At 48.2% G+C, this 12,466-nt stretch overlaps 1 protein-coding gene across 1 annotated transcript; it reads right to left on the bottom strand.

Moving 5' to 3' along the window:
- Window positions 1–1,029: 1,029 nt before the first annotated feature.
- Window positions 1,030–1,900, bottom strand: LOC100276985 (putative lipid phosphate phosphatase beta). The gene has a single exon (NM_001176122.1). The coding sequence runs from the start codon at window positions 1,758–1,760 to the stop codon at window positions 1,146–1,148; it is 615 nt and encodes a 204-aa protein (NP_001169593.1). The 5' UTR covers window positions 1,761–1,900; the 3' UTR covers window positions 1,030–1,145.
- Window positions 1,901–12,466: the final 10,566 nt, after the last annotated feature.

The following is a 12,466-nucleotide window of genomic DNA, read 5'->3' as shown; positions in this document are numbered from 1 at the left end:
TCCATTTTATAAACCAAATAAAAAAATGAGGAGTGATAAGATAATTATCTAACTTATTCCTCAAACTAAACACCCTCATATTCCTCGAACTTGGCAGTTGTGTCACCTAGATCCTCGAACTTGACATCCTATGTCACTTGATTCTCTAAACTTTCATTAATGCCCTCCAGCGTGGCACATCACACCAACATCCGGTTTGAGCTAATCTGATTTTGCACGGGTCATCAAAGTTAAAGGACTCATTTTTATGGTTTTCTAAGTTTGGACCTTAGTGACACATGTTGAGCCTAGCAACACTGTCATGTTTAGTTGACTACACGGCTTAGCTTGACTGAGTAGGAATATTGTTTGGTTGCCGATACAGATATATATTACGCCTGATTAAAAATAATATAAGACTATGATCATGATTTTTATTTTGTGCAAATACACTCATAAAGCTCTTATTTTACAATATTATGTCTTCCAACTTCTTTAAAACAAATTAGTAATCCTTACTAATATAATGCAGAAATTTCGTTGTGCGTCATCTCCCTCCCCACACGCGTAGTGACTAGCGAGCGTTCCTCACACGCCAACGAAATATCAAAATAAGTGCAGTGTCGTGATTCAAACTGTTGGTCTATAGAAAGAGAACACTTGGCTCTAACCACTACAATTCATATTGGTTTGTATTATGATATTAGTTTGTGTTATACAGAGAACCACAACTAACTAGTTGTCCAGCGAGCCTGAGTCCCAATAAACAGTCCAAATCTACACCAATTAAGACTAAATATACATTATTATAAAACTAATTGTATAAGCCATGACTAATGTGTGAGATAAATCTATTAAGAGTAATTAATTTATGATTAGCACACTTGTACTGTAGCAACCTCAATTAGTTTATAATTAGCTCATGTTTACTTGTTTAGTCTCTTAATTGACATCCAAAATCCGGACTAAACTTTTCTCATCAATCCAAAACAATCCCTTTGTATTGAGAACAAAACAATTACTAGAGCACCAGAGGGCGCAGATAAGTTTGCGTAAGACCAGCACATGACTGAAATGCTAACCGAAATTGTAACTTCACAATCAGCAATGCTGTATCACAGTGTATACCACAATGTGGCGGATTCGTGGTACTACGATAACAAGGATTAGCATACAAGGAAGGTGCTTTGAGCGCACATGAATCCCAAGAGCAAGATGCTGAGCCAGGCCTCGAACACGCCGAGGCAAGCCCCAGCGACGACGTCGAGGACGTAGTGCCGCCCAAGGAGCACCCTGGACGCCGACGTTGCGGCGGCCCAGAGGAAGAGCGCCTCACGGGGACGGAAGCCGCCGGCGGCGAGGAAGGAGGCCACGAGGAAGGCGCGGGAAGAGTGGCCGCTGGGGAAAGACCAGTGGTCAGCGCTTACGGCCACGTACATGTCCTTGGCGTTGTAGGCCGGGCGCGGGCGGCGGACGAAGACCTTGACGAGGCCAACGAGGATGAGGTCCAGCACGAGGCCGGCAACAAGGCCTGCCAGCAGCGGGGAGGCCGCCCCGGACGCGTTGGCGGGGGACGCGGAGAGGAGGAGCAGGGAGATGGGGACGGGGAGCCAGATGCGGCCGTCGCCGGCGACCTCGAGCGCCTTGAGGAGGAGGCGCGGCACCGGGAGGAAAAGGGCGTGGAGGCGGAGGGACACAGCCGCGTCGAAGCCCCGGACGCCGCCTAGGAGGGTGGGCCTTGACAGCGCCGGCGCCGGCGGCGAGGTGGCTGCGTTTGCCATGCGCGCCGGCAGCGGCGATTGGGAAAGCTTGTGGAATTGGTTTGGAATTCCATCCAGATCAGGAATTCATGATTATACTACAGCTTGTACGAGGCAACAAAAAAAAATCAGTCAAGCAGGATCTTGCTTGGGTGCGTTCGGCCCACTGGGCCTTCTTGATACCTAGATATTGGACTCAAGTGAAGAGTTCTCATCTCCCTTCTCTCTACTTCTAAACTTGGTTTTTAGGCTGGCTCCAACAAGGACCTCTAAAGGGTCATCTACCCTAAATATAGAGAATCAAACGGTCCTCTACGCTCTCCAGCAGCCTCTAAATATAGAGAACGCTACTGGATTCTCTATATATAGAGTTTCTCTAAACGATCCTCTATCCATTTGAATACTTTAAATAACCGGTTTAGCAAAACTAAAATATGTACAATACATTTGAGAGCATGACAAATACGTATGTAAAAAAATAAAAATAAAAAATGTCTCTAATGTAGGTATTTGAGTATTGATGACATGATTTAGAGGATGTTGTTGGAGAGAAAGGAGATATAGATGATAAATCTTTTAGAGGAGACTGTAAAGGACAGATATAGAGGATGGATATAGAGGACGTTTGTCGGGTACCGTAATTAAGGGTACCCTCAACACTCCTAAACACGGCTGGTAACCACCATCAGTGCAAGCTGCAGAGACTGATGGGCATGATTCAGGTCAAGGATTCGTTTACTCAAGGGACGCGATCTCGCCTCGCCCGAGCCCAGCCTCGGGCGGGAACAGTAGTCCCGGACGAATTCTCGCCTCGCCCGAGGGCCTCCTCAAGCAACGGGCGCACCCTCGACTCGCCCGAAGTCCAGCTCGGGCAGGCTTCGTAGTGAAGCAACCTTGGCCAAATCGCTTCACCAACCGACCGTATCGCAGGCGCATTTAATGCAAGGATCGCCTGACACCTTATCCTGACACACGTGCCTCAGTCGGCAAGGTCGAAGTGACCGCAGTCACTTCACCTTTCCACTGACTGACCTGACAGGAAAACAGCGCCGCTCGCCCCTCTCCGACTGTTGTGCCACCCGCCAGGATAAGGCTGACAACAGCTAAGTCTAGCCTCAGGCGCAACAGGAAGCTCCGCCTCGCCCGACCTTGGGCCTCGGCCTCAGGAGGAGGTCTCCGCCTCGCTCAACCCCAGGGCTCGTCCCCCGCCTCGGCCTCGGAAGGTGGTCTCCGCCTCGCCCGACCCCAGGGCTTGGCCTCAACCTCGACCTCAGAAGGTGGTCTCCGCCTCACCCGACCCTAGGGCTCAGCCTAAACCTCGACCTCGAGAGGAATCACGTCCTCGCCCGACCCCGGCCTCGGCCTCAGGAGGAGTCTCTGCCTCGCCCGACCTTGGGCTCGGACCGACCGCGCCACGGAGGATGCATCATTACCCTACCCCTAGCTAGCTCAGGCTACGGGGGAACAAGACCGACGTCCCATCCAGGCTCGCCCCATTAACAAGTAATGATGGCTCCCCGCGTGCGTCCATGACGACGGTGGTTCTCAGCCCCCTACGGAAGCAAGGAGACGTCAGCAAGGTCCCAACAGCCCCGACAGCTGTGCTTCTACAGGGCTCAAGCGCTCCTCCGACGGCCACGATACCGCGTACACAGGGCTCTAGCACCTCTCTGACAGCCACGTTGGCATGTACACAGGGCTCAGGCACCTCTCTGCCGGATACGTTAGCGCATAGCTACACCCCCATTGTACACCTGGACCCTCTCCTTGCATCTATAAAAGGAAGGTCCAGAGCCCTCATGCGGGGGGGTCGCGCGGGAGAACAGGCCGACGAACAGGCTCACCCTCTCTCTCTCGCGAGCGCTTGTAACCCCTACTGCAAGCGCATCCCCCTGGCGCAGGATAACACGAGACGCGTTTTTCCCCTTGTGTTCTGTCTCGCGCCAACCCATCTGGGCTGGGACACGCAGTGACAATTTTACTCGTCGGTCCAGGGACCCCGCGAAGTTGAAACGCCGACAGTTGGCGCGCCAGGTAGGGGCCTGTTGCGTGTTGACGAACAACTTTCCGTTGAGTTCCAGATGGGTAGTCTCCAGCAACCTCTTCATCCCGGGACGCTGCTCCGTTTCGGGAGTCTCAAGTTCATGTCCCTCGACGGCAGCTATGACATGGTACTCCTTCCCCCGCAGCGCGGCAGCGACAACGACGGCCGTCAGCTCACCCGGCGGCGGCGGACTCGACGACGTCTTCCCCCCGTGGCGGAAGAGCAGCGTCCGGGTTTGTCCCGCCACCTTTCTCGCCGCAGGAGGAGGAGACGGGGCAATCATGGCCAGGCAGGAGGCGGCATCTCGTCGGCTGTCGAGCGAGTCGACGACGCCGGCACCCCAGCGGGGGACATGTCGGGCGTTGACCTCGCGCCTGAGACAACGACGAGTGTCGTTTCCCCGCAACGTGCCAACCCCAAGCGGACAGATGACGCCAGCACCCTCGCAGAGGACTTGCTGGGCGTTAGCCTCGTACCTGAGATAACGGTGCAGTCCGTCCCCGGCGCGACCTCGTCACCGTCCATCGATCGAGAGGTACCGTCCGTTTTCCACCCCGTGCCTTTTAGATTCAGCTTTGATCCACCAAGTTGAGAGCACCTAGAGGGGGGGGGGTGAATAGGTGATCCTGTAAAACTTTAAAGCTTAAGCCACAAAAACTTGTTAAGTGTTAGCACAAGTATGGCCAAGTGGCTAGAGAGGAGTCAAAACACAATAACCACAAGAAATCAATCACAGAGATGACACGGTGGTTATCCCGTGGTTCGGCCAAGTACAAAAACTTGCCTACTCCACGTTGTGGCGTCCCAACGGACGAGAGTTGCACTCAACTCCTCTCAAGTGATCCAATGATCAACTTGAATACCACGGTGTTCTTGCTTTTCTTTTCTCAATCCCGTTTGCGAGGAATCTCCACAACTTGGAGCCTCTCGCCCTTACAAAAGATGTTCACAGAAAATCACAGAGCAAGGGAGGGATTAGCAACTCACACACGACACAAAGATCACAGCGAATACGCACACACAAGACCCAGACTTGAGCTCAAAAGACTAGCACACTAGAACGGAGCTCAGATCACTAGAATGTCGAACAAGTGTGCGAGATTGATGTGTGAGTGATCAAGAGTGCTCAAGGAATGCTTGGTGTACTCCTCCATGCGCCAAGGGGTCCCTTTTATAGCCCCAAGGCAGCTAGGAGCCGTTGGGAACAAATCTGGAAGGCCATCTTTGCCTTCTGTCTCGTGGCGCACCGGACAGTCCGGTGCACACCGGACACTGTCCGGTGCCTGATTTGTTTCCTTAAACAGCGCATCCGACCGTTGCTGTCTGAGTCAGATCTGCGCACAGTTGGCGCACCGGACATGTCCGGTGCACACCGGACAGTCCGGTGCTTCCTTCCGACCGTTGGCTCGGCCACGTGTCGCGCGCCGATCGCGCGGCCGACCGTTGGCCCGGCCGACCGTTGGCTCACCGGACAGTCCGGTGCACACCGGACAGTCCGGTAAATTTTAGCCGAAGTCGCCGGAGAAAAACCCGAGAGCGGCTGGTTTGCTCTGCGCTGGTCTGGCGCACCGGACACTGTCCGGTGCACACCGGACAGTCCGGTGCCCCAGCCCGAAGCAGCCTTTGGCTTTACACAGCCACTCTCCACTTCCTTTCTTTTCTTCTTCTTCCTGTTTCTAACACTTGAACAAGGTATTAGTACACAAAACCAATGTACTAAGGCTTAGAAACATACCTTTACTTGTGATTTGCACTTTGTTCATCCATGGGCATATTTTCACATTTAAGCACTTGTGTTTGCACTCAATCACCAAAATACTTAGAAATGGCCCAAAGGCACATTTCCCTTTCAATCTCCCCCTTTTTGGTGATTTATGCCAACACAACATAAAGCAACTAGAACAAGTGCAAAATCACTTCAAATAAAAACTCAAATTGGTTTTGATTCAATTTTGGCATATATGGATCATCCTTTGCCACCACTTGGTTTGTTTTTGCAAATCAAACTCAAATTTCTATCTCTAAGTCAAACACACATATTGAAGCACAAAGAGAGTCATTCCAAAGAATTTGACCACGGATTTCAAAAACTCCCCCTTTTTCCCATAATCAATATTTCTCCCCACAAGAAGCCAACTTTTGACAAAAGAGACAATACAAGAGTTTTGACAAACCAAAAGCTCTATTATACTTTTTCAAAATTTCTCAAGTGGTAGCTGATCCATTTATTGCTTTGGCCTTTATTTTCTCCCCCTTTGGCATCAAGCACCAAAACGGGATCAATCTTGGCCCTTTTAACCCCATTGCCTCACAAAAATCTTCAATTAAGATCAAATGGCAATAAGAGTTCATGAGATGAACTTGGAATTAGTTACCCTCTCATCGGAGTGCAGTGGAAGTCTTGCATGGTCCAAGTTCACCTTTCCCTTTCAATTAACCTTCGAGACTAAATCAAGCAAACTCAAGCAAATGGTTAGTCTCAAAGGGTCAAGTTGTAACACATCTCCCCCTAAACATGTGCATCACTTTGCAACGGACTTGTGAGGTCCAGGGAGTGTTGGTACAACTTGAGCACCACAATAAGCAACAAAATGCAGAATGAACCTGATCAAATGCACAAACACATGTATGCTACAATTCAATCCAAGTTCCGCGAATCTAAGACATTTAGCTCACTACGCAGCCTGCAAAAGGTCTTCTCATCTAGAGGCTTGGTAAAGATATCGGCTAGCTGGTTCTCGGTGCTAACATGAAACACTTCGATATCTCCCTTTTGCTGGTGGTCTCTCAAAAAGTGATGTCGGATGTCTATGTGCTTTGTGCGGCTGTGTTCAACAGGATTTTCTGCCATGCGGATAGCACTCTCATTATCACATAGGAGTGGGACTTTGCTCAGATTGTAGCCAAAGTCCCTGAGGGTTTGCCTCATCCAAAGTAGTTGCGCGCAACACTGTCCTGCGGCAACATACTCGGCCTCAGCGGTGGATAGGGCAACGGAGGTTTGTTTCTTAGAGTTCCATGACACCAGGGACCTTCCTAAGAATTGGCACGTCCCCGATGTACTCTTCCTATCGACCTTACATCCAGCATAGTCGGAGTCTGAGTATCCAACTAAGTCAAAGGTAGACCCCTTTGGATACCAGAGCCCGAAGCAAGGCGTAGCAACTAGATATCTAAGAATTCGCTTCACCGCCACTAAGTGACACTCCTTAGGATCGGATTGAAATCTAGCACACATGCATACACTAAGCATAATATCCGGTCTACTAGCACATAGATAAAGTAAAGACCCTATCATTGACCGGTATGCCTTTTGATCAACGGACTTACCTCCTTTGTTGAGGTCTGTGTGTCCGTCGGTTCCCATCGGCGTCTTTGCGGGCTTGGCGTCCTTCATCCCAAACCTCTTTAGCAAGTCTTGCGTGTACTTCGTTTGGGAGATGAAGGTGCCATCCTTGAGTTGCTTCACTTGGAACCCAAGGAAGTAGTTCAACTCGCCCATCATCGACATCTCGAATTTCTGCGTCATCACCCTGCTAAACTCTTCACAAGACTTTTGGTTAGTAGAACCAAATATTATGTCATCGACATAAATTTGGCACACAAACAAATCACCATTACAAGTCTTAGTAAAAAGAGTTGGATCGGCTTTCCCAACCTTGAAAGCATTAGCAATTAAGAAATCTCTAAGGCATTCATACCATGCTCTTGGGGCTTGCTTAAGTCCATAGAGCGCCTTAGAGAGCTTACACACATGGTCGGGGTACCGTTCATCCTCGAAGCCAGGGGGTTGCTCCACGTACACCTCCTCCTTGATTGGCCCGTTGAGGAAAGCGCTCTTCACATCCATTTGGAACAACCTGAAAGAATGGTGAGCGGCATATGCTAGCAAGATACGAATGGACTCTAGCCTAGCCACAGGAGCGAAAGTCTCCTCAAAGTCCAAACCTGCGACTTGGGCATAACCTTTTGCCACAAGTCGAGCCTTGTTCCTCGTCACCACCCCGTGCTCGTCCTGTTTGTTGCGGAATACCCACTTGGTTCCCACGACATTTTGCTTCGGACGAGGCACCAGTGTCCAAACTTCATTGCGCTTGAAGTTGTTAAGCTCCTCCTGCATGGCCAACACCCAGTCCGGATCTAGCAAGGCCTCCTCTACCCTGAAAGGCTCAATAGAAGAGACAAAGGAGTAATGCTCACAAAAATTAGCTAATCGAGATCGAGTAGTTACTCCCTTGCTAATGTCACCCAGAATTTGATCGACGGGATGATCCCTTTGAATCATCGCTCGAACTTGGGTTGGAGGTGCCGGTTGCACTTCTTCCTCCATCACATGATCATCTTGTGCTCCCCCTTGATCACACGCCTCCTGTTGATGAACCTGTTCATCGTCTTGAGTTGGGGGTAGCACCATGGTCGAGGAAGAAGGTTGATCTCGTTCATCTTGTTCCTGTGGCCGTACTTCTCCAATCGCCATGGTTCGTATAGCGGCCGTCGGAACATCTTCTTCATCTACGTCATCACAATCAACAACTTGCTCTCTTGGAGAGCCATTAGTCTCATCAAATACAACGTCGCTAGAGACTTCAACCAAACCCGATGATTTGTTGAAGACTCTGTACGCCTTTGTATTTGAGTCATAACCTAACAAAAACCCTTCTACAGCTTTGGGAGCAAACTTAGAATTTCTACCCTTCTTCACTAGAATGTAGCATTTACTCCCAAAAACACGAAAGTACGATACATTGGGTTTGTTACCGGTTAGTAGCTCATACGACGTCTTCTTGAGGAGGCGATGAAGGTAGACCCTGTTGATGGCGTGGCAAGCAGTGTTAACGGCTTCCGTCCAAAAGCACTCGGGGGGTCTTGAACTCTCCTAGCATCGTCCTCGCCATATCGATGAGCGTCCTGTTCTTCCTCTCTACCACACCATTTTGCTGTGGTGTGTAGGGAGCGGAGAACTCGTGCTTGATCCCTTCCTCTTCAAGGAACTCCTCCACTTGAAGGTTCTTGAACTCGGATCCGTTGTCGCTTCTTATCTTCTTCACTTTGAGCTCAAACTCATTTTGAGCTCTCCTGAGGAAGCGCTTGAGGGTCCCTTGGGTTTCAGACTTATCCTGCAAAAAGAACACCCAAGTGAAGCGGGAAAAGTCATCAACAATAACTAAACCATACTTACTCCCTCCTATACTCAGATAGGCGACGGGTCCGAAGAGGTCCATATGCAGCAGCTCCAGGGGTCTTGAAGTGGTCATCACATTCTTGCTGTGATGTGCTCCTCCCACTTGTTTACCTGCCTGACAAGCTGCACAAGGTCTATCTTTTTCGAATTTTACATTAGTCAATCCTGTCACGTGTTCTCCCTTTAGAAGTTTGTGAAGGTTCTTCATCCCCACATGTGCCAAGCGGCGATGCCACAGCCAGCCCATGCAAGTCTTAGCTATTAAGCATGCATCTAGACCGGCCTCTTCTTTTGCAAAATCAACTAAGTAAAGCTTGCCGTCTAATACACCCTTAAAAGCTAGTGAATCATCACTTCTTCTAAAGACAGACACATCTACATTAGTAAATAGACAGTTATACCCCATGTTGCACAGTTGACTAACAGATAGTAAATTGTAACCAAGAGACTCTACTAAAAACACATTGGAAATAGAATGCTCATTGGAAATTGCAATTTTACCTAACCCTTTTACCTTGCCTTGATTCCCATCACCGAATATGATTGAATCTTGGGAATCTTTATTCTTGACGTAGGAGGTGAACATTTTCTTCTCCCCCGTCATATGGTTTGTGCATCCGCTGTCGATAATCCAGCTTGAACCTCCGGATGCATAAACCTGCAAGGAAAATTTAGGCTTGGGACTTAGGTACCCAACTCATGTTGGGTCCTACAAGGTTAGCACAAATATTCTTAGGGACCCAAATGCAAGTTTTGTCTCCCTTGCATCTTGCCCCTAACTTCCTAGCAATTACCTTTCTATCCTTTCTACAAATTGCAAAGGAAGCATTCAAAGCACAATAAATTGTAGAAGGTTCATTTGCTATTTTCCTAGGAGCATGAATAACATTCCTTCTAGGCACATGATGAATAGCATTTCTTTTAGGAACAACATTTCTCCTAGTAACATTTCTATCATACACATAAGAGGAACTAGGAGCAAACATGGCATGAGAATCATAAACATATGAATCAAAAGCATCATGACTTACATTTCTAGTTTGTCTTCTATCATGATACAAAAATGCATGGTTCCTTTTAGCACTAGTAGCCATAGGGGCCTTCCCTTTCTCCTTGGCGGGAATGGGAGCCTTATGGCTTGTTAAGTTCTTGGCTTCCCTCTTGAAGCCAAGTCCATCCTTAATTGAGGGGTGTCTACCAACCGTGTAGGCATCCCTAGCAAATTTTAGTTTTTCAAAATCACTTTTGCTAGTCTTAAGTTGAGCATTAAGACTAGCCACTTCATCACTCAATTTTGAAATGGAAACTAAGTGTTCACTACAAGCATTAATATCAACATCCTTACACCTAGTGCAAATTTCAACATGTTCAACACAAGAGTTGGATTTTTGTGCTTTTACTAGTTTAGCATTTAAGTCATCATTGATGCTCTTTAATTTTGAAATAGAATCATGGCATGTTGACACTTCACAAGCAAGCATTTCATTCCTCTTAATTTCTAATGCAAGGGATTTTTGAGCCTCTACAAACTTATCATGTTCTTCATACAACAAATCCTCTTGCTTTTCTAAAAGTATATTCTTTTCATTCAAGGCATCAATTAATTCATTAATTTTGTCTATCTTAGATCTATCTAAGCCCTTGAACAAACATGAATAATCTACTTCATCCTCTTCACTAGATTCGTCCTCACTTGAAGAAGCATAGGTAGAGTTGCGAGTACATACCTTCTTCTCCTTTGCCATAAGGCATGTGTGACGCTCGTTGGGGAAGAGGGTTGATTTGTTGAAGGCAGTGGCGGCGAGTCCTTCATTGTCGGAGTCGGAAGAGGAGCAATCCGAGTCCCACTCCTTGCCTAGATGCGCCTCGCCCTTTGCCTTCTTGTAATGCTTCTTCTTCTCCCTTTTGTTCCCCTTTTCCTGGTCACTTTCATTATCAGGACAATTAGCAATAAAATGACCAAGCTTACCGCATTTGAAGCATGATCGCTTCCCCTTGGTCTTAGTCTTGCTCGGCTGTCCATTGCGACCCTTTAGCACCGTCTTGAATCTCTTGATGATGAGGGCCATTTCTTCATCATTAAGACCGGCTGCCTCAATTTGCGCCACCTTGCTGGGTAGCGCCTCCTTGCTCCTTGTGGCTTTGAGAGCAAAAGGTTGCGGCTCGTTGATCGGTCCATTCAAGGCGTCGTCCACATACCTTGCCTCCTTGATCATCATTCGCCCGCTGACGAATTTTCCTAGGACTTCTTCGGGCGACATTTTGGTGTACCTGGGATTCTCACGAATATTATTCACCAAATGAGGATCAAGAACGGTAAAGGACCTGAGCATTAGTCGGACGACGTCGTGGTCCGTCCATCGCGTGCTTCCGTAGCTCCTTATTTTGTTGATAAGGGTCTTGAGCCGGTTGTATGTCTGAGTTGGCTCCTCGCCCCTTATCATCGCGAATCGTCCAAGCTCGCCTTCCACCAACTCCATTTTGGTGAGCAAGGTAACGTCATTCCCCTCATGAGAAATCTTGAGGGTGTCCCAGATCTGCTTGGCGTTATCCAAGCCGCTCACTTTGTTATATTCATCCCTGCACAATGAAGCTAGAAGAACAGTGGTAGCTTGTGCATTCTTATGGATTTGCTCATTAATGAATATAGGACTATCTGAACTATTAAAGTGCATTCCACTATCTACAATCTCCCATATACTAGGATGGAGAGAAAATAGGTGACTACGCATTTTGTGGCTCCAAAATCCGTAGTCCTCCCCATCAAAGTGTGGGGGCTTGCCGAGTGGAATGGAAAGCAAATGTGAATTTGAGCTTTGCGGAATACGAGAGTAGTCAAAGGAAAAGTTAGAATTAACCGGTTTCCTTTGCTCGTAGTCGTTGTGGTCGTCGTCCTTTTGGGAAGAAGTAGACTCATCACTGTCGTCGTAGTAGACGATCTCCTTGATGCGCCTTGTCTTCTTCTTCTTCCCTTCCTTTCGTCTATGACCCAAGCCGGAGTCGATAGGCTTGTCATCTTTGAGCTCATTGACGAAGGACTCCTTCTCCTTATCGTTGATCACGATTCCCTTCCCCTTAGGATCCATCTCTTCGGGCGGCTAGTCCCTTTCTTGAAGAGAACGGCTCTGATACCAATTGAGAGCACCTAGAGGGGGGGGTGAATAGGTGATCCTGTAAAACTTTAAAGCTTAAGCCACAAAAACTTGTTAAGTGTTAGCACAAGTATGGCCAAGTGGCTAGAGAGGAGTCAAAACACAATAACCACAAGAAATCAATCACAGAGATGACACGGTGGTTATCCCGTGGTTCGGCCAAGTACAAAAACTTGCCTACTCCACGTTGTGGCGTCCCAACGGACGAGAGTTGCACTCAACTCCTCTCAAGTGATCCAATGATCAACTTGAATACCACGGTGTTCTTGCTTTTCTTTTCTCAATCCCGTTTGCGAGGAATCTCCACAACTTGGAGCCTCTCGCCCTTACAAAAGATGTTCACAGAAAA

Source organism: Zea mays, chromosome 4 (genome assembly GCF_902167145.1).
Source record: "Zea mays cultivar B73 chromosome 4, Zm-B73-REFERENCE-NAM-5.0, whole genome shotgun sequence".
NCBI lineage: Eukaryota > Viridiplantae > Streptophyta > Magnoliopsida > Poales > Poaceae > Zea > Zea mays.
This window is presented reverse-complemented; position numbering and strand designations above follow the sequence as displayed.

What these genes read in the sequence shown, in the direction of transcription:
- LOC100276985 (NM_001176122.1), bottom strand. Translation starts at nt 1,760, where the DNA reads ATGGCAAACGCAGCCACCTCGCCGCCGGCGCCGGCGCTGTCAAGGCCC.